Here is a 26,008-nt window from a genome sequence, read left to right on the forward strand (position 1 = left end):
GTCATCAGCTAGAAGAACCTTCAGGATCTGACTTTGTAAAAGTACCTTTGCTGTTGGTGAGCTGCTGTGCTGTGTCTATACTGATGGCACTGAACATCACCCAGGAGAAACAAGTACAGAGGGGGAAGAAGGGGCCTCTCAGATGAGAGTCTTTCAAAGGGAGGAAAAGCAGCTTTCCCTGGCTACAAGGAACTTTTTCCTCAAACATGTATTTAAATAGGAAAGGGGTATAGTCTCATATGTGAGCTTAGAAACTGCCAGGTTTTCATTTAGTCGAAAGCAAAAACCAATTAAAAAAAAGAAAGATGCTCCTGTGTTTGAGCTACAGGCAGGGTTATCTCCTTTTGGAAATAAGAGCAAATGTATGGCAAATTAGGTACTTCACTTGGCTAAATTAAGAACAGGTCTCAGATTTGAAAGCCTCTTACTCTTCACTCAGTTTTATTGAGCTCTTTAGCCCAACTTTAAAACATTTAAAAATATTTGGCCTTTGGAACAATGGTCTAGAAACTAATAATTACCAGAGTCTAACATATATATTTAGGAAACTGGCAGAAAAGATGATGTAATCCATGTTTCACCTCAGTGAGATACAGTCAGTTACAATAATAAATCACCTCGATTTCCATTTATATGGGAAGAGCCTATCAAGGACGATGTACATAGAGATAGGAAAACCTGAGCAAAGTTTATTAATAAATAGCCAGGGTCTTTTTTGACTGAAGGTCATTAATTGGTTATGTTTCAGTATTCAAATTATCTTTGATTGGACCTCTAAGTATTAATGAAGCTTGGTTTACTTTTAAGGGGAATCAAATACTAGAGAGAAAAAGCAGGCTAAACAGAGTCCAAAGTTAAACAAATATTTTCCACACACTCCCAACCTTCAACTCTCTCCCCTGGAAACAATGCACACTAACAGTCTTAGAAAGACACATGTAACCATACATTACTCTTGAAGAAACAGTTTACCTGAAACTATATTATCAAGGCCTAGCTTCATCTAGTTATGTCATCAAAATATTTTATCAGGGGCTTCCCTGGTGGCGCAGTGGTTGAGAGTCCGCCTGCCGACGTAGGGGACACGGTTTCGTGCCCCGGTCCGGGAAGATCCCACATGCCGCGGAGCGGCTGGGCCCGTGAGCCATGGCCGCTGAGCCTGCGCGTCCGGAGCCTGTGCTCCGCAACGGGAGAGGCCACAGCAGTGAGAGGCCCGCGTACCGCCAAAAAAAAAAAAAAAAAATATATATATATATATATATTTTTTTTAATCAGGAATTCAGGGGCCTTTAAACTGGGGCTTAACAGGTGGAGCTTTGTTCAAATTTTGCATTTGGCTGGGGTGCCCTACAGAAAATACATCTAAAACACTTGAAAATATCTTTAGAAATGCAGGTGATGCTTTTCAAGCCAGACGCAGAAAGTACAAGAGCAATCTGAAACACTTGATTTTTTTCTCAAAGTCACCCATCTTGATCTGGTCATACTGAGCGATGATAAGACTAAATTCCTGTACTTAAATATCTGAGTCAAGAGTTAGAACCTGCTTCTTAGCAGAGTTCAGATACATCATGGGATAGAGCCAGAAAATGGTTATCAGGTGAATAAGCAGGTGCATCATTATTAAGAATATGTACTTTGTGATCACAGTGAGTATGGCAGTGTACTAAATTCAAGGGTTTAAGTAACTATTCCAAATTAGAAAAGAAAGCAAAGGTAAAATATTCAAATATTCTTTCCAAGTACAAAAGCTAAACATTCATAAAATCCTAAGAAGAGACCTTTGAGAGGCCACCCTCTCCAAACTAACAACAAAAAAAAACCTAGCTAGCTTTTTTTTTTTTTTTTTCCTAGCTAGCTTTTAATGACTTCTAGGGAAGGACATCTTACATGTTCCTAAGGAACTCCTTTCCCAGGTAACCACTCTGACATTCTTCAGGAAACTCTTACTTGTCAAACCTAAATCTTTAATGGTTTAGCTTAAACTTGTTTCCCAACAGGGTCAGAGAGTATAATTGATTATTATTTTATATAAAATTTGAAGGCTGTTATTAAGCAAATGTTTGGTTTCTCCATCTACATACTATTAAATAACCTCTCTGTGTGTACTGTCCATTTAAATGACTTCCTTATCTAGGTCCAGAAGCATACCCTGACCAATTCTTTGGCAAAACAATACTACAGTGACAAAATGCTAAAGATAGAAAATAAAAAGGACTATGACTTAATAAATACCTAAATAGAACCATTTAGAATAAACTGAACATAAGAAAAAATAGAAATCTTATAGCCTATCTTCTGTATTATTTCCCATGCAGTTTCCATAAAGCCTTATCCCCAAATTATTGGTCATATTTAGCATTAGAATACAACTTTGGCAAATTCTAACATGTTGTGGCCTCTTAAAAATTCTAAAGTTGGGGGATGGAGGATGAGAGTGCGAAAGGATGCCTTAGGATCCTGCTAACCAATACTGATTCAGAAGGCCACATACAGGTGACCAGCTTTCATAAGGCTATTCCAATTCTTCTTTTGGCTTCATTTATTGACACAAAGGGACTCTTGGCTGAGCACAAACTTTTAGCCATGAAGCCTATCCCTCTGTTTGGGCTGTCCTTTCCTAAACTTAAATTAACCCTCTGAGCTGCAGCTCTGCCACTCTGTGTCTTCTGGAGAGAGAAAGAGAATGTATGGCAAAGGTCAAAATTGGCAATAGTGTCCTGAAGATCAATTACATAATAAATAAGATACCCAAAGGCTTTGAACATTGCCCACAAGAAAAGTTTAAAACAGCTTCATGAGTAAATCTGTGTTCGCCACTCAATCCCATACTTTCTGCAGCTTTCTCAGAATTATACCAATACTGCTCCTAACTCTTTCAGGAGACCTCAAAATAGCTTCTCTTGGCAAAGAATCCTCCAAGTTACTTCATAAGGGACCACTTATCCAAAATTAAAATGTTATAGTTCCCTGAAAACTGTGCTGATTATTCTCTACTTGTCTTTTCATAGCCATTCTCCACCTTTCTCTGCCTTATTCCAGGTCCTGTAAGATTGTCATTCCTTTGTTCTCTGGCTTACAGTTGGGTTCTGACAAGAGAAGACAGAGGTCAGGACATTTATTCTCTTACCCCCAACTCCCTCTCCTCTGCCATTTCCAGTATTTTCTATGTAAGGGTATCATTTCTTTATTTCCTACTTTACTTCTGGCCTCAATCACTATTTCAGTATAAACAGGAGTTTCTTCAGACTGTGAAAGTACATAATCACCAAATACAAACTCCAAAGATGAGCACAGCAAGAATTTTTATCATGACTAAGTTGGCAGAAAGGCTGCCCTCTAAGTGATAAATATGATAGTATGAACCAGAACCAGTATTTAATTTTTTCTATCACTTGATATTAAAATTATAACAGCATTTTGATATTAAAAAAGAAGAAAAAGAATAATAGTAACAACAACCGTGTGAGATGACATTTCATGAAGAATTTGCATCAAGGGTCTTGATACCAGACACATGGCCTCATCTCTACAACCTGTTCTTATACCCTATATCTAAAGCAATGGATAGCTTATGCTGTAGCTTAAAACAATACTTTCCAAAAGAAAACTTGTGATTTATAATGTTTTTTAATCTTTCAACGAACATTTTTAGCAATACATAATTACAACCAATGGTCCTTACTCAGGCCATTTTTAATCCTGAGGAAATCCTCATTTCAAATATAATAGCTGACAAGTCCTACATCTACTGTGTAAAAAGCATGATAAAGCAATTTTCCAAAAGGGAAAAAAAAATTATACTGTAGATCACGAAGCAAATTATGCTACTGAAGATCAGAAAATACTAAAATCAGACTCTTTTGGAAGCTACGACTGAAACTTAATGACCAAGCAACTAAATTAAAATGATTCACCCCAAAACTCAACAGATGTCCATAATGTGCTAAGACCATATGTGGGACTAAGACATGGTACTTTCAGAGCTGGAGCAGCTTCTAGAGGAAGTATTTATCCATATTCCTGCAATCTCCTAGAAGAAGAGAGAGTATTACCAGTGTAGTATAAAAGCATTAACCATCACTGGATAACAATTACTGAGTTTTCTGGTGATGTCATTCAGGCATTTCAAAACACTTTTGTGAGGACAACCTGACAATAGGAGTTTAAAGTGCTTAAAAAAATTAAAAAGTCCCGACTCTCACAAATTCTTATTACATTAAAAGATAAACTTTATGAGAAAACATGAATTTTTAATCAGCTAACTAGAAACTCAAGGGAGAAAACAGACATTAGGTATCAGGGAGTTTCAGATCTACCACAGATATAAGTTACTGCTAAACAAATCTAAGGCACCTAACTTCAACTTTCCAAGTGGCGCACACAAGTTTTATATAAAGTGGCAAAAATTTTAAATAAAATAACATCAGATCTTCATTATTCAGAAACCTATTATCTGGGTCTCTGCTGCTTGACTTCCTCCTCCTTTTTGGTCCATCTTTTAAGTATTTCTACAAGATGGGAAAAGGAAGTGAAATTTAAACTGGTTAGTATGACTAAATCACAGCAGCTCTGCAAAAAGTTTTATAGAAAAGGAAATTAGAGGAACTTTAACTGTGACTTCACATAACTACTTTTGAAAATCATACCCATATGGTAGCAATTTAAGCCAGAAAGTTCTTCTTATCCCAAATATTTCCCTTCCTTTAGTAACCAGGACTACTGTTCTCAGCCTAGATAATGTCTTTAAAACAGAAATACTCCCAGGAGAGGTAATACAAAAAAGTCATTAACAGCTTTCTACAACTTAAATCAAGAGATTTATTTTCCTCCAGAAAGGATGAACCCAAGTAGCCTGCCCTAAATCATAGGGTACCTACTATTAAGAGGGACTGGGGGAAATGGGATGAATAGGTAGGGCATAAAACATAAAAGTAGGAAAATACCAAAGGCAAATCCTTCTCCTTATCACATAACCCATATCAGATGCACAGATCCATAGATGAAGTATCTTAAGCTAGTCAGATCCCAGATCCATACTCTCCGTGCCTTTCTAATCACCTGATCACCCGGGTCACTAGGCACCAGGAAAACCTAGTGAACCTTATAAAGGGGCATTAGCAAGACAATCTCAATGAAATCCAAAGGCTGAATTTACACACACACAAACACACACACATCCTTCTGCTGGGGTGCTTTCATTTTCATCTGCAGGCTCAGGGCCTGTGACCCAACAAGGCAATGAGATCCCAAGAACACTGTCCACTCAAAGTTGTTTGAATTTCTAAGAAGAGAGAAAGTGGGAATAGGCCAAGAACAGGACCCTGAGATTCTTTTGGTTGAATATTTCTTAGCTGGAAAAAATCTAGAGCTATGACCTAGAAGAAAACTGGACATGCCTGTCCTGCCAATGTGTGGTCAAAAGGAAAATGTATTTTGGCCCAGGCAACCTGACTTGTTTCTGAAAGGGAGAAAATAGTTTTGACCTTGCAAGAATGAGTGGTTCTTTCATTGGCCAAATTCTGTACTGCTAAACCAAGACTATCACTATTCTTCTTCCTCCAAAGATTTCAAAGCAGGCTGACACATATCTGCTCCTCTTCAGTGTATAGTGAAAGGTAAAGGTACCACATCAATCTTCATTTTACCACTCAAACCAAAAGAAACCCAGAGACTAGCCCCACTTACATGAAGCCCAGAATTCCCAGCTCTTTGATTCAATCCATTGCCCACTAACACCTACATCTGACCCTCAATATGGACACTTTCAAACCTGATTAGTGTAGATTTAACAGAGTAGAATGGGAACTAATTAGAAATACCCGATTTTGTACTGATTTATATAAGCATCAAGACTTACACATTTAGTATTTTAGAAATACCCAAAAAGGAAAATAAAATGGAGCCAAGTTATGTAAACACTAAAAGCTCAATACAATTAGATCATTGGCTGATTTCTACAAAATATTGTGCTCTACTTCATTTTACAACTTTTCATTTTCAGCTGGATTTAATATTCAGCTGTTAAGATTTTCTGTATTTTGAAAAACTGTGGCTGAAAAATATTTGGGTAAAAAACTAGTTTTAGGTGCTGTGGTTTGATCTTTAGGAAATAATACAGAATTTTGGCTAAGTAGAACTAGTTTCCACGTGACAATGGACAAAGAATCAGAGCAACAACTGCTAGACAGCTGAAAAGGCAAATCACGCTGAAGGAAGGAGAAATTTCACTTAAATTTTAGAGAAACCAAATGACAAAACTCTTTAGCACATGAGAAGGAGTGTTGCTAATTTTAGTTTGAAGTTCACATTGGGGCCCCTCATCATTCCTGATGAGGTACATTCCAGAGCAAACTCATTTGCAAACAACTTTGACAAACAAACTAAAATATATTTACATGAAAGGAACAGAGAAGATTAAAAAACAAAAACAAACAAAAAACCCCACCTTATCCAGAGTAGCTCATTCAGGCAATACCATTAGTTAGGCAGGAACAAAGTATGCAATGGCACTTGCTTTCTAAGGGGTTCTTGATAACCTAGAGATTAAAATGGGGGAAACACCTTAATATGTCCAATAAAAAGACAAGAGTGTGGCAATGAATGACAAAATCCTTGGCAGGGGAAGAAGACAACTAGAGGACAACTAGAGGACGTCTAATTAGAGGCCAATGCCATTGCTCTGCCAATAGCACCATCTATCTATTCCCAGCTTTCTCAATGTGGTTCCTTTTAAGTCATTCATGATAGTACAATTAAGCAGAAATAGGCATAGTTATAAAGCAGCATTTCCCTTGGCCCTTCTTTATGTAAGGAGGGCAAAGGTTGAAATGACTAAGGATAAGAGGACTTTTGAATTCAGAAAACGCTGATTTAGGGAGAAGAAGTTTCAGATGAATTTTTTTTTTTTTTTTTGGCAATGTTGTGGAGAATGGGGATTAATTTTGTCGGATTTCCAACTAACTCCAAATACAGTAACACTCTGAGGCACTGGACGTTGGAACCTTCATTTTAACATTTGAATTTGTGGGGGACACAATTCAGTTCATAATAATCCCCAGTGCTTGGAGTGTACTGTGTTATCAGGCATCCCCTAAGTGCGGTTATGATGATGATGATGATGATCTCACACGAGTCTAGGTTTGCTGTTCATATCGTACAGAAAAGAATTTCTAATAATCCAGAAACAAGAAACACACACACACACACACACAAGCTATCTGCTGACTGCTCAGATCTGCCAGCCCAGTTTGGCAGAAGCCATATCTGGCCTCATCCTTACTGAACTCGACTTTGAAATGTCATTTAATCAATAGGGGCTGCCAGGAAGGGGGTTGGAAAATGGCACAAAAGAAATCTTTCCTAATCCTCACTCCTAGATCCTATTAAGTACCTTGCTTGCCACGCTGTATCCCAAAGTCCAGCTCTGAAGACTGACTCAGAATCTGGCGTAACATTCTGTAAGAGAATATGGGGATGAGGGAAGAAGAAAGGATTTGTGGTCACTGCATGAAGTTAGTCACTAGCCTCTCTAGCTCAAATAGCTTACTGAAAACTTCTGGAGGTGGCAGAAAGAGAGGAGATTGCATCTTTATTGTCTAGGGTTGAATTCTGGCATCACATAGGTTGCTGGGGCCTTTGTTCATACACAATAATCATCCGTCATATTAACATGGTGTTTTACAGTTTAGAAAGCCCTTTCACATGCATGACCTACCTCATCTGATCCTTAGAACGACCCTGTAACTAAGTAGAGACCAAGCCAAAGGTAAGGTACTTCGAACAACTGTAGAAGTGACAGACTTTGTCCATCTGACCCAAAATCACATCTTTTTAGCTATATTCAGCAGGAAGACTTTGTCAGATAATGCAATGGATTTTATGGGTTTTGATATACTTCTGATCCAATTTATGGAGGAAAAGAAAGTAAGGCCTCATTTGCTTAATATTGCCCACAGTTCTAGAAACTAGGATTAAAAGTTCAGCCCTTTGCAAAAGACAGAACAGGTAGTCAGGTCCTAACTGGCGAAGAAAGAGAATTTCTTACTTTGTCACCATTCATTCAGCAGGCTTTGGAAGTAGTGGAGGGAATAGAAGAGATTGAGGGGGATACAAGGATCATCTCTGAACCCTGGGGGAAAATGAAACACCTAAAAAATGAAATGTCTCAATTAAAAAGAAGTCAGCCTGGAAGGCAGGAGTAGGAGAGATTATGGGAAAAGTGTGATAAATCTGAAGACATTAGCAAATGTAAGCGGATACTGATATTACACTAATGATAATAATATTAATAGCAATGATAACTAACAATGGCTAACATTTATCAAAGATATAAAAATGCCAGGCATAACACTAAGTGCTTTACATGTATTATTTCACATTGATGAGGAGAATTTTATCCCATTTTACAGATAAGGAAAGATGAGCAACTTGTTTAAGGCCACACAGGTAATAAGTGGCAGAGCCAGTTTTAAACCCAGGTCTGTCTGGCTTCAGAGTCAAAGCACTTAACCATTTCACAATCCTGACTCACATTCATATATAATAACATAAACACCATTATTTATAGTCACTAAGTACCCACATGTGAAAGTTAGTCTATGATCTATGATTAAGTTAACTTTAACAGACTCAAAGGAAAGCTAGTGTTGATAGTACGATAACCCAAAGTTACTATGCAGAGACATATTATAAAGAGACTGAGTTCTTATTCTGAAGCAAGATGGCCTTTTAGTCCTTCTCTCTTTCTGTGTGTGTGTGGCAGCAGGGGGAGGGAGGGAGGATTCAACAGTATATATAGTTACTTGTCCCGATCACCAGAAGTGGGAGGTGACATTTGCTTTTGTTGTTCTATTGACTAATGTGTGGACCTCCTTGACGGAGACTCCTTCTCCCAGATCACAGCCAGTAGAACCAAAATACCTGCTTAACCCTGGAGTTCTTTCCATCTATAATCAGAAGGAATTCCCAGTTCTGCCTTGTTATCTAACCCAGGAACACCAAATTATTCATCTTGAAAAAAATCACATCAGCATTTAAAAGCCCTTTCGGAAAACAAAAAGATAAATATGATCATTTTGCAATATATAAAAATAACAAATCATTATGTTGTACATCTGAAACTGATATAATGTTATATGTCACATCTCAATTTTTTTAAAAAGGAAAGCGAATGAAAAAGTATTGGGAAAAAGAGAAAAATATATTAAATTATGAGTTTAAACCTTTAACATCCTTCATATTTTGCCCACATCTGTTCTCTGGCCAAGGCAAGGGTAAACAGGACTGGGTGGGCTGAAGGAAAAGCGTGCCCCTGATAATGCCCGAAACAGCATAGTTCACTCATATGTAATCAAGGCTTGACTAAAAACCACCTAAAACTGAGAGAATGTAGACGGCATATACACTGTTAAAGATAAAAATAAACGAACATAAATAATTAGTAAAAATAGTGTTTACTCTACTTTGTAGTTTATTCTTTTGTTAAAAAGAACATATTTAGCACTCTATCCAAGATTATGTCAGTAAGTCAGAAATATGAACTATCTAAGAGGGGCCAAAGAAATGGGACAAAAATATCAGCAAAAACAATGAACTATTTTGAAGAAAAGAGAGGTATGTCCCCAAAGGAGATATAAGAAAAACATCTTGACAGTATGACTTATGTTTCCTCTTCAAAATAACAGTCTATGTTTACCTCCTCAACTTGGTTTGGCAAGTTCTTTGCCAATGGAGGAAGCATGAATAGAATATGGTCCTCATCTCCTGGCCCCAGTTGTGTTTTGAAGGTTTCTGAAGAATTTTAGCCACATTTATAGAATATAAGGCATTTAAAAATTTTCATTACATCATTTCAAGTATACAAAAAAATGACAAAAATATGACTCCTATACTCTTTCCCCAGATTCACCATTTATTCAATTATTTATACTTTGCCACATTTTCTTTGTCATTCCCTCTCTCTCACAACCACGTGAGAGTAAATAGGGAATGTCATGCCCTTTTATCCTAAAAATTTTAGTGTATATTTCCTAAAGACAAGACATTTTCGTATATAGTCACGGTTATATAATATTGATAAACACTACTATCTAACCCAGTCTACATTCAAATTTTATCAAATACCTCAGTAATGTCCTTTATGAAGTTTTTTTTTCCTGCTTCCAAATCAAACCCACAATCACACATTGATTGCATTTAGATGTCATGCATCTTTAGTCTCCTTTAATCTAGAATAGTTTCTCAGTCAACCTGTCTTGTGTTTCTTGATCTTGACATTTTTGAAGAATATGTTAGTTATTTTACAGAATGGTAACTTGGGTTTGTCTGATGTTTCCTCATAATGAGATTCTATATACGTGCAAATGCCTATCTATTCCCTAGTTCCTACCCCCAGTGATTAGTGAACATGGGTTCTGAAGTCATACAAGCCTAAATCCAAATCTAAATTAAAACTTCACTATTTGTAGCTGTGTGGCTGGCTAAGTTTTAAATTCCTAATCTGTAAAATGATGATTTTTAACAGATTTAAGGGATAGGGTTGCTGTGAAGAATTAATGAGATAATGCATCCAAGGCAACTTAACACAGATGGGGTGGGGTAAACTGTATCTTACATTCTCTGATTTTACCACAGTATCTCATACCCCAGCAACATTAAAATAATATTGGTTGATTAAGCAGCATCTCTATTGACTCCAGGTTAGAGCTGCCAAGAATGTGAACTTGTTTAGGGGAGTGCTAATGAATACCGTGACTAAAAGGAGGGTCAGGAGCTCAGGTGCAAAGCCTATCCCTTCCTGTCAACTCATTACTGTCAGTTCTAAGAAAAAAGAGAACAGCCAAATCAAGCAATTTTCTTATAGTCAAATTTTAATCTTCAATAATAACACTGAAAAATCTGGAAGCCCACAGTTAACATACCATTCTTACTTCATTTCCGTAATTCCCTTGCCCATAGCAAGAGGGCAAGGGAGCTTGTGTGCAGAGCATTTCCAATCTATTGTTTTAGTACAATAATCTCATTCTCCCCACCTTCTCTTAGAAGACACCGATAAAATTATTCTATTTATGTTAAATCACTCTATGTCAGAGATTAAAACAAAACAACAAAAAAAGATTATAGTAGCTGAACCAATTCTTCAAAGTACAGAAATACAAATCCACTTTTGAGATTTGGAATCGAATTTAATTGGTATTTTTCTATGTTACTATCTCAAATATTTCACCATTTTTCTGTTTTTCCCCCTATGTCAATTAGAACTTCAAATGAAAGTCAAATGATCCCTAGGGGGAAGAAAAATAAAATGAAACAAACAAGTAAATTTCTGTGCCCCACATTTCAACCTGTGAGGAGGGGCCTCTAGCAAAGCAAACGGAAAATTAGGTTCTTATTATTGTGCCGAAATGAGGGTTTACATCTGTAGTATGAAAAGATAAAATAAAATTTTATTTTATTTATCTATTTTCTTTTGACGGTACCGCATGGCATGTGGGATCTTAGCTCCCCGACCAGGGATCAAATCCACGGCCCCTGCAGTGGAAGCGTGAAGTCTAACCACTGGACCGCCAGGGAAGTCTCAAAAGAAAATTTTAATGCGAAGTCTTTATTTTCATCAATGAAGAGTAAAAATATATAGTATGAACTTTAAGACAGAACTTCCAGTAATTCTGTCATTTATAGGACAGAGGCCCTAAGTCTGAGGATGCCTTCAAGAAATACTTAGATTAAAATGAACTGTTTTAGAAATGGGAATTCTCAACCGGAGTTAAGTCTAAACATATGACACTGATGATGCTATACCCTGAAGGTCACTATTAACCTCTGTTCTTTAGGACCTAATGGCTCATAATTGGAAATTTCCAGAAAGTAATATATACTTTTGCAAACATCTTTAAATTTAGGGAGAAAAGTACTTCTCAGCCACTCCACTGCATCACCCATTAAGACCTTACTCAGTATTATGTTTAAAAGTTCAGTATATTTAAAACATTTTGTAAGTTAAGGTTAGAAAGGAATATGTAAATGCATGTAAATTCCACTATTTTATACTGTTTCCCTCTCCCTCTATAGGAAGATCAAGAAATGAGACTTCTCCATCATCATACATGGAATCCAAAGCAATATCATGAAGGGGAAAAAATCATTGGTTTGAGAGTTAAGACAATTCAGATTTAGATATGGCTTCACTATTAAAAGCTGTGTAACATTGGGAAAGTCATCTAATTTTCTTAAGTTTTGGTTTCCAAATCTAGAAAATGGAAAAATAGTATTAATCTTATAGGACTGTTATAAAGATTAAATAAGATAGCACATATGCAAGTACCCAGCACTGTCTTGTGTGAAACAGACTCTCAATAAATGTTAGCCTCTCTTCCTACCCTGTTACACACATCCTGTCCCCTGACACTTCAAAAGGAGTTCTCCTGAACACTTTAACTACAGCTCTGTTTTCTTCAGAACAAGCACTTGGCTCTTAATAGTGACAAACAGTCACGTGAAAGACTCCTGGGACCTAACATTGTCCTGGTGAAACAAAAAAGAGCTCACATTGGGAAACAGCACCAACTGCTTCAGGCTACGACAAGCCCCAAGTACAGTGTTACTTAACATACTTTTTTTCTCCCTGCAAGGATCAGGCACACTATTTGCCCTCTCTTCCCTTCTTAATAGTAGTCTTTATTAAACAAGACCACCCAATGGATTCAAATATTAGGAATTAGAAAAGGCTAGGCTCAACCATGAAGAAACTGGCAAAGTCTCAGGACTAAACAGTAAGCCCTTCTTTAACCTTTCAGAATCTGGATTTTTGTGCTTTCTGTTCTTGGAAATAGCAGACTTGCTGATGCTCTGTTACAAACATGTCTGTGTATTTCCCTCGCCTGCATTATCACAAAACTCTTACCATGTAGAAGACCTCTTGCTGAAGTCCAGAATCTTAGACTTTGCTTGTAATCCAATAAAGCAATGCTTCCCAACCTCTCCCACTTCATGGTATAGACAGACAACACAGGACACTTCTGAACTGAAGGGGCTTGAAAGTATTGATGGCTACAAAGGATCAAATACAAGCAGCATTGAGAGAAAAGGTATACAAAGATAAACCTATTTGCCATGTGACTCAGAGACTTTTATCACATAAACATAATTGTTTCAACTCCAAGCTGCTCTAGGTCAATGTCCACACTCCTTCACAGGGCTGACCACCCATGTCAGACCTAAAGGAAAAAGTGGATTTCAGAAAAACAACCAACATTTGACTGGGGGCAGCAGGTTCTCAATGTAAAGACATTAAAACACTAAGTCAGTGAATTAGGCATGAGATACTTATTGACGGTCTTATATCTGCTAGGTATAGTTCTAAACACTGAGGATTCAGTGGTAAGCAAGGTGGAGTCTCTGCCCTTGAGAAGCTAACATTCTAACAGGAAAAAAAGGCCATAAATTAAAACAATTTAAAAGGCAATTTCACTAGATCATGTAGATCAATATTTTTGATCTACAGTAGACATGTAGATCAAGACTTCTGACATTCAGGAATTCCCTGGGGGTCTAGTGGTTAGGACTCTGTGCTTTCACTAACAAGGGCCTGGGTTCAATCCCTGGTCAGGGAATTAAGATCCTACGAGCCGTGTGGTATGGTCAAAAAAAAGAAAAAAGAAAAAGACTTTTGACGTTCTGAGAAAACCGTTAGCCACTTTCCAGGTAGTTTACTCAAGGAGGTAAAGAAGACTGAATAAATTATAAGAGGCTGTCTCAGTAAAATTCATTTCTCACATCACTGTCTCCTTGCTACGGACTTAGCGTCATTGCCCCGTCCTTTGGTAACACATACAAAAGCAGGATGAGATCATTCATAGGAAGATAATGAAGACCCAGACAGTATAAAATTACAGAGCACAAGACCAGAAATCTCAAGATCTAGGATCTACTTCCAATTCTATCACTTAATATTCATGTGAACTTAGGTAATTCAGTTAAACTCCCGGAGCCTGACGTTCTTCATCCATTGTATCCCACTTTGTAGGGGTTTTAGGAAATTTAAATGAGGCAACATAATAAAAGAACTTATTTAAAACATTGGACAAATACCAACTATTATTGCCTAATCAAAATGTTTATAGGAAGGCAGATGAGAAAAGGGACAGTAACTACATTTAAGGCCAAAATGAATCCCTACCTCCGGTATATTAGCTGTTTTGAAAGCTTTGCTTCCATTCTATTGTCCCAAAGGGCTCACCCTTTGGAGCAAATGGATCCTAAAAGTGATGTCAAGTCTCAGACAGCCTTCTTCTTTTTTTTTTAATAAAAAGTTTATTTATTTTTGCTGTGTTGGGTCTTCGTTTCTGTGCGAGGGCTTTCTCTAGTTGTGGCAAGCGAGGGCCGCTCTTCATCGCGGTGCACGGGCCTCTCACTATCGCGGCCTCTCTTTTTGCGGAGCACACGCTCCAGACACGCAGGCTCAGTAGTTGTGGCTCATGGGCCTAGTTGCTCCGTGGCATATGGGATCCTCCCAGACCAGGGCTCGAACCCGTGTCCCCTGCATTAGCAGGCAGATTCTCAACCACTGCGCCACCAGGGAAGCCCCCTCAGACAGCCTTCTTAGTGATTACTCCCTATTCTGAGCTAAGGTCAGAACATTACTTTCTGAAAGGTATTTCATTTCTTGGTAACTTTCCCATGATTAAATATCCTTACTTTCTGAGTTATTTTCGCTGATTATTGTCAATTAGGAGGTAGGAGATAAATATGAAGTGACCTTCCTAGCTGTTAAGACAGAGACTATCAAAGACCTTGATAATCTCTCCTTTCTTCTTAGAAGACTATCCTTTCATTTTCCTTGGGTATCTCCATAGCCATCATCTTAAATTCAATTGCCTATGGGGCAGAGGGCCAAGTAGAGACCCAAAGCAGGCTGGGGCAATATGGGGAGAGAGTAAGGAGTGGTGGGATTAAAGTGGTGAATACAAGTATCATTTAAAGGGATAATAATTTCTCAGCTCCAACCTCTTATTTGTAGAAAAGTGGGCCCGGTGTTGACCAATCTTTGTTATTTCAAAAAATTCTAGAAACTTCATTTTTGTGTGACACCCCTGAAATTTTTATTTGCAAAATGCTCAGTCACCTAGGATAACTATAAATTCACAGTGCATATACCTTCTGTCAGTGAAAAGAGGAGTCATTTATTTTTAAAGTATTTATTGATGCTGATATATAATTTATATTATTTTGATTTGAGGAAGTAAATATTATGCTGGGCCTTGCAAGCTAAAGATAGGAGAGAGGATATTTAAGGCTAGGCAAACGTTATGTGCAAAGACACTGAGGGAGAAATATGTCTGGCATGTTGTGGGGAGGAAGGAGAATGGATAGACTTGCTTAGCTAAAAAAGAGAATTCCTTTAGAGAAGGAATGGAATGCAGATGGGAAAAAATTGTGAGAGACCTTGAATTCTAGAGTAAAGAGTTAAGATTTTAATAGATAACCTTTAAAAGATAAAGGCCATGATAAGGAGGGGAAATCATTGCATTTTGTATCTTGCCAAGAGTTATATGTTGCTATTCTTCACATCTTTTTCAAATTAGAGGATAAGGCTGAATGCTGACCCATAAAACTTGGGAGTTCTGAAAAATTCCCAAATGAATGCCAGTTTAACCAACCACACTATAAGTCAATTCTGTTGGCACTGTGGTGGTCAGGGCTTTCAAAGCAAAACTTAAATGATCTCTAAAGGGCTATTTCTTTCTGATCAATAAAAACATTTAGAATTTAAAACTCAAAGAAAGGGTTACTGGACAGTTTGGCAACATTGTCAGGTTAAGCATCAGACAGACTGCCTGTCAACCGGCAAGAAGCTGGATAGGGAAGGCTGGACTCATAAAATTCTTCCACCAGGGGCAGCAGCCCCTGAATGCACCACTATTCACCTACATTCAAAATGTAGAGACATGCCTCTGGCAGCTCATGTTTCAACCAGAGAGCCATTTCTCTTTTCTTCTGCAACAAATGACTATGGGGCTCTCAGTCTAACTGATATTCTCAGTAAAGTTCCTAGAGACAAATGACCAAAAGAATAGAGCTATGGACTTTCACCATGACCTGTTATACTAAAATACCAAACTAAATGGGCTTTGTTCTTTTAGACAAAACATCTTAGAAAGCAGAGTTAAAAAGATCGTATATACATAACTAAGGAACTTAAACTTTATCACAAAGGTAATACAGAAACCATTAATGATTTTTGGCCCGATAAATATCATTATCAGGAGATTTTAAGGAACACTAACCTGGTGGTACTATTCAAGAAAGACCAAAAATAGGGAGACTAACTTAGGCAAATGCAGAGTTGGGAATGAGCATGGTAGGTCTGTAGGACAGTGAGGAGGCCAGGTTGGGCCTTTCAGGGCTTATGAAACCATCAGGAACCGTTATTATTCTCGCTCACATACATGCAAACTCGCACACAGACACATGTGCACCCCCCAACCACCCCCCCAACACCTTAGTTCTAGTCTCTTCTTCCCAGAAAACCAATTCTGCAATATACACATGATCCACATAATTACTACTCTAATGTAAGCTCTATGTGACCTCTCAGCTACAATGCTCATCACCATCTGGCAGCTTCCCTACATCAATAAGTTGAAAATCCTGAAAAGAATCTATCTCAACCCAAAACCATAGGCTCTGCCTGAGCAGAGCCGGTTACACCAAACCATGTCACAAATACCTGTTTAGACTATGGATGGGCAATCATTGTTCAGGGTTCCCTCTGATCTAATTAACTGGGGATCAGTGGGTAGGGATAAAAAGCTGGCATGGTTTACTACTCACGTAGCAAGGACTATAGGGAAAGGAGTTTCTCTTAGGTCAGTTGGCAGGGTAGCACAGACAATGATAGACATTTTTTGCTATAGCTTGGGAAGAGCAGAAAATAAGCTACCCTAGGGAGAGCACAGAGAACTTTTAAAGCCAAGTGATGTGATAGTCATTTAAGATTAGCAAACATGTAAGATTAACTGGTACCCGATGGAAATAAATTGTTCATTTGACTAAATATGATGCCTGTGTATACCCTGATTTAAGCAAACTACCATATATGTAAAAAAAACTTAGTTTCACACAAGTGAAAAATGATGGTTCATTTTCTAAAGTTTTTTAAATTAGTATTTAAATATAATCCCCTAATGCTGAAAAATTATTAAAATTTAAAAAATTTGATTTTTATGATTTTCTAAGAACTTATATATTATTTAGCATGAATAACATTTACTTCAAAATTATATCTAAGTTTAATAAGTTCTATTTAGGTTTAATATTTATATATTGCTATGTAATTTGGAACCTAAAATATTCAATACAAACCCTAAACAAAATTAGCATAGGCAAGGAATGTGATAGACAAGCAAGGATTTAAATAGATATTTAAACTCAAAGCAAGCAATTTAGCCCAGACTCTGACAATCATATAGAAATAGATTTTCTGTATTTCTTAGTATTTTGTACAATTCTTAATCTGCTATACTGTATATATTTGCTTTCTTTACATGACTGTTTCCGGAAACTAGAAAACAAACTACGTTTGTTTACAGCTGTATCTCTAGCACCTAGAATTGCGCCTGACACAGAGCAGGCACTTCTAAATTATAAAGAGCAGCTGGTGGGAAGGCTAGAAGAATGGAACAAACTAAGGGAAGTTTTGAATTCTGTCAGCCTTTATTAATGTCCTACAACAGTTTCATAGGAAAGAATACAGGTAGAACACATACTTTAAAATTTTTAAATGTTTAGAATAGTTTACTACAGACAATAGAAGAATCCATTTCTATCTACATTGCTGATTTCAGGAAACACATCCGAAGATAGCAACTTTTTCCTGAGTTTTTACCACCTATGAAACAAAATTATTCTTTCTAGTCATTTTTTTAGTTGTAGTAGGAAGATGAATCAATTTATGAAACTGACTTGCTCAATCAATTATAAAATTCCAGTAAAAGCTGAAAGCTAAGACTACTACTACATGCAAAGTTATTAAGGTGTGACTGTGTTCTATATAGTCTCCACTGACAAGAAGTCATGATCGTACGAAAGAAATGTATATACACAATGAACTACAATTCAAAATAAAATGTCAAGGATGTAAAAGAAAAAGGTTTAGCCCAGGTATTACGAATGTATATACAAGAGGGATATTAAATCTGACTGGAAGAATTAAAGAGATTCATGAAGAAAATGGCATGTGTTTAGGATTTCTACAGGAAGAAACAGGGATATTTCGAAGTAGAAGGAACAGCAAAAGTACAAAAATAGTGCAGAGTTTCTGTATAAAGTTTTAAAGTCAAGTCTGATGGAAGAAGAGTCAGGATGGGATACAGCCATGATGAGATTTCATAGTAAGGCATTAGGACTTAATGCCTAATTCCATTAGGAATGAAAGCCATTCAAGAGGAGTGAAATGGTCAGGCGTATATTTCAGGAAGCAGTGTGAAATACTAGAGATGCAAAAGATTAGAGATCAGGTGAAGAGGGCGTCATCTCAGGCAGTGCCCATGGGAATAAATGGATAGATGGGTACACAAAAAACTGTAGACATACAGGACTAGGTAACCAAATGGATTGGAGGTAAGGGAGAGAAAAGTAATGAAGATCACTAATACTTCCAGCCTGGTATGTAAGTAGGATGGTGATGCCATTAACTGAAACAGGAAATAAGTGACAGAAATATGTTTAAAGTAAGAATAACACACATTCACATGTAGAAATTTCTTTATTCAAAAGTTAATAATATTAATAATCACCCCAAATAGGTTTTCGATGCTAGATATACTATCTAGCCCTGGAGAACGTTTAAGAACAAAATGTTATTCACACTGAAAACATTTAGGTGATAAATAATAAATGACGATGTGTCCATTGTTCTTTGTAATGTCTTAAATATTTTTGATAAGAGGGACCATCCTTAACTATTTATTAAGCATCCCAGAAATGTTTGGTTGAGTATGAAATGCACTAACCAGACCAGATTAAAATTTTCATTTCAGCCTTTTATTTTTTGACTAGAAAAAATTTCAAACTACATTATAATAATCTTTATACCTCTGAAAAGAACAACTGTGGACTCAGAGTGGTCTAGAAAGACTAAGAAAGTTTTTACAATTCATCCCTACTTTTGCCTTTAGCTCCACGTGGAACAGCTCTCTAACCTTTTAAAGACATCTGTAAATTAGGGTAATAGTAATTGCCTTCCTACTTCAGAGAACATTTGAGAGTTATGAGATAATGTTCTTGTAGTTTTCTGAACTGCACAGACCAAAGGCCTTAATTATCAATGATCAGTGGGATTATTCTGATGTCATTTTTCCTACTTCAGGTTTGCCTAAAGTCTGTGCTTGGATAAGGCTATAAAAATTTTAAAAATACTTTAGATATAAGTTTTCGCTTATCTGATCTATTACAGATTTAGGCCAGTTACAACAATTATAGAGCCTATGCAGAACACTTAAAAGAATACTAGTCAGACAAGACATGCATATAAAAATAATGGCTGCCATCTAAAGAAAAGAAAACCATTTAGAAAACAACTGATAGTGGTATATTTTCAACTAGTTACAAAAAAGATAAAATGAGCCTTTCTGAGGTGTCATAAAACTGAATATTTTAATAATGAATTAGGAGGTCACTGCATAAGCTACCTGCTCTCCTGACTTATGACAATGGAAGCTGTGTTTAGAGCTGATCCTATAAAGAAAAACAAAACAAATCCAGAAATCATTCAAGTTTTAAATTTTGCTTTATTTAGGAGAGAATAAAGAGATATTTAATTAAATTTTAAAAGTCAGAATTTCAGTAGCCAATCAAACTGAATACTTTGAGGGCAATGTGTCCACTAATGAATGAACAACAGATAGGAATGGCTTCATGAAAACTAAAAACCTCTTTGTCTCCAGTACCTGGGACTATTCTGTCACTCCCTCCTTTCTGGCTGCACCTTTCCCTCCACAACACTCTACACCCTAAAAATCGTCCCTCATTCCTCCCTTTGAGAAAAATTTCTGTTTAAAAACTCACCTATGAACTTGACAAAAATATCCAGTCTAAATCTAATCAAATTTCTAGACTTAATTATCATTTTACAGGAACACAGGAACAAAAAGAACAAGGTAAATGACACATAAGGAAGTATCAACAGTAAGATATCTAGAAGGTGAGACATTCTACAAGAGCACTGGCTTAGGAAGGAAAAGGAAAGGGAAGGGAAGGGAAGGGAAAGGAAGGGAAGGGAAGGGGAGAGGAGAGGAAATACAGCTTGCAAAGAGACAATTATTCCAACTACTAAAAAGAAATGATAATTATGTGATGTGATAGAGGTGCTAATTAGCACTACAATGGTAATCATATTACAATATATAAACATAACAAATCAACATGTTATACCTGTAAATTTACATGTTATATGTCAATTATATGTCAATTTTAAAAATTCACTATTTTATAATATTAACTCTAACAAGTATACCTAACAAAGTTAAAAATTTTTGTTATTTTATTTATTTATTTATTTTTTTGCGGTACACAGGCCTCTCACTGTTGTGGCCTCTCCCGTTGTGGAGCACAGGCTCTGGACGCGCAGGCCCAGTGGCCATGGCTCACGGGCCCAGCCGCTCCGCCGCATGTGGAATCTTCCCGGACCGGGGCACGAACCCGTGTCCCCTGCATCGGCAGGCGGACTCTCAACCACTGAGCCACCAGGGAAGCCCCAAAATTTTGTAATTTTATTACAAAATTGGAACAATGGATATTTTTCCCATCTTAAACCAAATTAAATATGTATGGCTAGCTAGTGTTTAAACAACATGAAACTGAACTTGCCTCATACGAATTATTCTTAGCAAACAGTACACGCAAAATTATTTTTATTCTCCAAAGGTAAAAAAGATCTTAACTCTTCTTCTCACCCAGTAAACAGATGTTCCTCTATTTTCTGGCTTTTGATTTCTTATCTCCTTACTCCCTCTCTGGGTAAATGTGAACCAACTCATCGCCACGACAATCACCTCTGCAGATTACTTTCAGATTAATAATTCTGCCCTGAAACATCTCCTGAGCACAGTTCCTATATTTCCAGCTATATGCTAGGCATTGCCACAAAGCCTTCGGGCTAGTGCCTTAAATCTAATATGTGCCCCCAAATGAATTCTGATGTCACAGAATCCTGATTTGAAATCCTAATTCTACCACTTACTAGCTATGAGATCATGGTTAAATTACTTAAATTCTCCAAGCCTGTTTTCTCTCCTGTAATATGCAGATATGAGTAGTTCCTTCAGCAAAGGCTTGTTACTATGTCTAAATAAGATAATGCATGTAAAGACATAAGCACAATGCCTGACACACAGAAATTACTCAAAATACACTAGTCATTTTCTCTCTCAAATTTTCTCTTCACCCTGTTTTCTTTTATTTCTCCAAATAGCATCAATACCCTTCCAGTCCCAACCTCAAATTCCCATGGTCTCCTTTGACAACTTCCTTTTTCTTGTGGCTAACATCAAATTAGTTGTCAAATATTTCAATTCTGACCAAAAAAATCCAATTGAAATCAACAAACATTTATGGAATGCCCACTACGCTTACAGGCAAATGTGTATGGGGTAAGAGTAAGACATAGAACCTGGGCTTCCCTGGTGGCGCAGTGGTTAAGAATCCACCTGCCAATGCAGGAGACATGGGTTCGAGTACTGGTCTGGAAAGATCCCACATGCCGCAGAGCAACTAAGCCCGTGTGCCACAACTACTGAGCCTGCACTCTGGAGCCCGTGAGCCACAACTACTGAGCCCGCGTGCCACAACTACTGAAGCCCGTGCATCTAGAGCCCATGATCCGCAACAAGAGAAGCCACCACAATGAGAAGCCTGCGCACCACAAGGAAGAGTAGCCCCCGCTCGCCGCAACTAGAGAAAAGTCCGCATGCAGCAACAAAAATCCAATGCAGCCATAAATAAATAAACAAATAAATTTATTTAAAAAGAAGACATAGAACCTGCCTTTAAGAATGGGCTAGGAGTCACAAGTATGAGGCCAGGTGAGCAGAACTATAACCAATAAAGAACAGGATATGAATTCTAGCTCTTCCATGTATTATGAAGCCTTGGGAAATTTATGTGGAAAATTCATTTAGCCAGTTTCATTTTGTTCAACTACAAAATGGGAGTTACAATGCTTACCTCACCTGATTATATCCAGAATTAACTGAGATGGCATAAACAAAGGGCTCTGGACTTTTTTTTCTTTTTAACTCAGAGATTCCTTAAAGATCAAGTTGCACAATGGAGGTAGGGGGATTGGGGAAGGGGGTAAGGATTGTGTTAAATTGTTGAGATTTCTAAACTGCTTTTTAAAGGGGACTGCAGCCAATTATTGCTATGTAGGAACACAGGCCAGTGATATGTATTTCTTATTTTTTTTTTTTTTTGCGGTACGCGGGCCTCTCACTGTTGTGGCCTCTCCCGTTGCGGAGCACAGGCTCCGGACGCGCAGGCTCAGCGGCCATGGCTCACGGGCCCAGCCGCTCTGTAGCATGTGGGATCTTCCCGGACCGGGGCACGAACCCATGTCCCCGTGTCCCCTGCATCGGCAGGTGGACTCTCAACCACTGCACCACCAGGGAAGCCCTGTATTTCTTAATTTTAAGATGAGTCAGAAAGTTCACATTAATGTGAACTCTCCAGTGTTTTTTTTTTAAAACATTGGCATGTAATTTAAAAAAATTTTGAAGGACGCACCAATATAATATCTGCTAAAAACTGTAAGTCACCAATTTGCAATATATGCCTTAATGGCTCAGAGGGAAGGGAGAAGCTGCATATTAGTTCCCTTGCTAGAAGATTCAAAGACTTGGTGAGAGTGGGGTGTAATGCTTTTGGTTTCATTACTTGGTTCTTAGTTTTCCTGTGCTGAGAAAATGATAAGAGACAAAATAGAGAAGACAAATTAGATACTATTGTTGATAGAAAATACCAGAAATAGACAGCAAAGGCCTTGAATACCATTTAACTCTCTGGATCAAGAGTGTTGTATAATACAGATTTTACAGGTCTTTGTGCCTGGTTCCTGAGAGAGCATCTAGACCCTTGGGATTTCCCCACTGATAGGAATGTCTTGTTATTCAGCGTGGGCTCTGATAGTTTACACTGAAGAGGTGACTCACTGTGGGCCCCTAGATAGCTTATACTAAAAAGATGACTCAGGATGGGGTCAGACCAAGCAGGAAAGACCAACTATGTGATCAGAGGGTTGACTCTGAGCCACTTAATATCAACCCAACATCTGGTGAGGGCAGGAGGGCTGGAGATTGAGTTCAATTATGTGACCAATGATACAATCAATCATGGCTCAGTAATGTGACCCCAACAAAAACTCTGGACACAGAAGCTCAGTTGAGATTCCTGGCTGATGAATGCATCAGTGTGCTAGGAGGGAGACGAATTCAGATTCCAAGGGGAGAGGGCATGAAAGTTCTGTGTTTGGAACCCTCTTAGACTTTACCCTATGTATCTCTTCATTTGGCTGGTCCTGATTTGTATCCTTTATAATTAAATTGAAATTATAACTTTCCTGAGTTCTGTGAGTTGTTCTAGCTAATTATCAAACCTGAGGGGGGGCTGCAGGAAGCTTCTATATTTGCATCCAGTTGGTCAAAAGTGTGGATGTTCTGGGACACCCAAACTTGCAACCAGAGTCTGAAGTGAGGGCAGTCTGTTGGAGGACCATGCCTTTAACTGGGGGATCTGCACTAACTTTGGGTGGTTAACATCAGAATTGAATACTGCAGTATTATAAGAGTATATCCTTTAACTGTGAGATTTAACACTATTAACACATTTTGATAGATCTAAATTGCTGGTGCCAGAGAGAATTCTAGTCTCAGGAATAATCAGGAGCCTAAACTCAATTATAGCCTAAACTCAAGACCTTGTATTTCAGCCACAAGTGATAATATTAGCAAAGCAAGTACCAAATGTTACGTTAAGAAGACAAAGTCAAATTGGAAATTATCCCTTTCTTAAAACAAAATAGAAAACTCACATTTATTCCCCCTTGAAAACTTGTCATAAGTCTGCCAGAAAGAAATACAACCAGTGAGAATTTGTCTTTCAGGCCCCAGCAATATGTATGATTATTTATTTTCATTCAACTTTAAATCTTTGCCTTTCCCACCACTCTCACCTGCCCCCTTCCCCTTCACAGGCAGGCCTCCCACCTGAGTTTCTACTCCTAACAAACACAACCTGAGCTCTAATTATTTTCTAAAGCCAAATAAGCTCCTTAGCCTTAATTGATGAAGGCTCACCTTCTATCGTATATCATTTACTATCAGATTGTTAAATTATTTTGCCTGTCTTGCTGAAAACCTTCCAATCTCCCATATCTGCCTCTGTTCTTGTTCTGCCTCTGTTCTTGTTCTGCACAGTCCAAAAATACACAGAGTTAATATCATGTTAATACCAGAAAAAGTAAAAATAAAGCCAGAATATAAAATATCTGTCCTGTATTATGCAAAGCCACTTTTTTCCTAAATCCCAAGTATTACAGCTCTAAACAAAAACTTTAATAAAGTGGGACTGACTGATTTTGACAGTGGTTGTCCTATTTTCCAAAAATGTCTTTAGTATCCTTTCAAAGTTAATTAAATTTCATTTCTTAATGATTTAGTCATGTACTAAAGAATTAATACAACATGTATGTAGGGCTCTAAGAATAATAAATACACATGGTACCCAATGATGCAGCTGAAAAATTAACACAATGTCAACATATTTGAAACCGCTGTATCCCCCCTTCCCTATTGCATTCTCTAATCTTCCCCTTGGAGCTAACCACTATACTTGCACTAACTTCTGGGAGTCACTTTTAATTCCAAATGTTTCTTTGCTCCTATTTCTTAAAAAGACTACCCTTTCCCCATTAAATACCTTTGCATTTTTGCTGAAATCAATTGACCATGTATATGGGAGTCTACTTCTGGTCTTTCTAATCTAGGACCACAAACTAAATGACTTCAATTTGATGTCTACATTATGATCAGTGTGTTTCATCATTAACTAGGATTTGAGACAGTAAGCAGCAAACTATAAATAGAATATGGGACTAAGAATCAATAGAAATTAATTCTAGTACAAGTCCTATCAACAATGAACTGAAGACTCCATGTGGCTTGGGGATAATGGTACCTATTACATGGGATTAGTGAAGGTCAAGTGAGAAAACAAACAAAAATGCCTTAAGTGGGCCACACAACTAAAATATTTTTTTCTAATTTTTCATTTAGGAGTCTAATTTTAAGTACTCATGAATTTCCATCCTTTTCTCCACAACTGAATATTAAAACTTGAACCTAGGACTTTAGCAATAACAAACAGCCTATCAAAACTGTATAAATTTAGTCTTGATTTGCATCCCTGATCAGTCACTATAGGAATGAAGCAGCTGTAGTCAAAATTTCCCCTCACTGTCCTCTGAGAATTTAGGCATTTTCATAATCACTTTCATACAGATATTTTGCCCTCTTCTCCTCCTTCAAACTATAGTATAAGTATTGAAACGCTAAACAAAGATCACCTTAAGAGTTAGAGCACAACAACAGTAAAGAAAAAAGAGAGGGTGGGGTGGTGAGTTTTTTTCTACTCTGTAGTTTCAGGAAGTAATTGTGAGATTAGAAATGATAATTCAGTGAATCCAGTTGTCCTCCCTCCAACTTTATCTTTCAAAAAAAAATGGGGACAAGCCTTAGTAAATTCAAATTAAGTCTGAATAATGTCAGTTTCACTGCCTATAACCAGATAAAATTGAGTGGGAAATATCCTTGCTAATTCTGCTGCACTTCTAGAGTGGTAATTGGGAAGACCCAACCACTACACCAACCCACAGGGTTTGTCACATACTCCCTCCATGGTGACTAGCTATTTCCCATTCTTATTTCTCTTATTTTCTTTCACAGCTTTTCTAATT

The 26,008-nt window shown here is 37.5% G+C and overlaps 1 protein-coding gene across 2 annotated transcripts in view; it reads right to left on the reverse strand.

The window, feature by feature from the left end:
• Window positions 1-26,008, reverse strand: part of COMMD1 (copper metabolism domain containing 1) — a 148,339-nt gene that overhangs the window by 1,329 nt on the left and 121,002 nt on the right. The window contains exon 3 of one of the 2 annotated variants that reach the window (XM_030877341.2): window positions 12,905-13,050. The exons of the other annotated variant lie outside the window; for it this stretch is intronic. Within the exon in view, the coding sequence (XP_030733201.1) occupies window positions 12,905-13,050 (146 nt within the window). The remainder of the gene's footprint in view (window positions 1-12,904; window positions 13,051-26,008) is intronic. 2 annotated transcript variants of the gene reach the window in all.

Source organism: Globicephala melas, chromosome 12 (assembly GCF_963455315.2).
Source record: "Globicephala melas chromosome 12, mGloMel1.2, whole genome shotgun sequence".
Classification (NCBI taxonomy): domain Eukaryota; kingdom Metazoa; phylum Chordata; class Mammalia; order Artiodactyla; family Delphinidae; genus Globicephala; species Globicephala melas.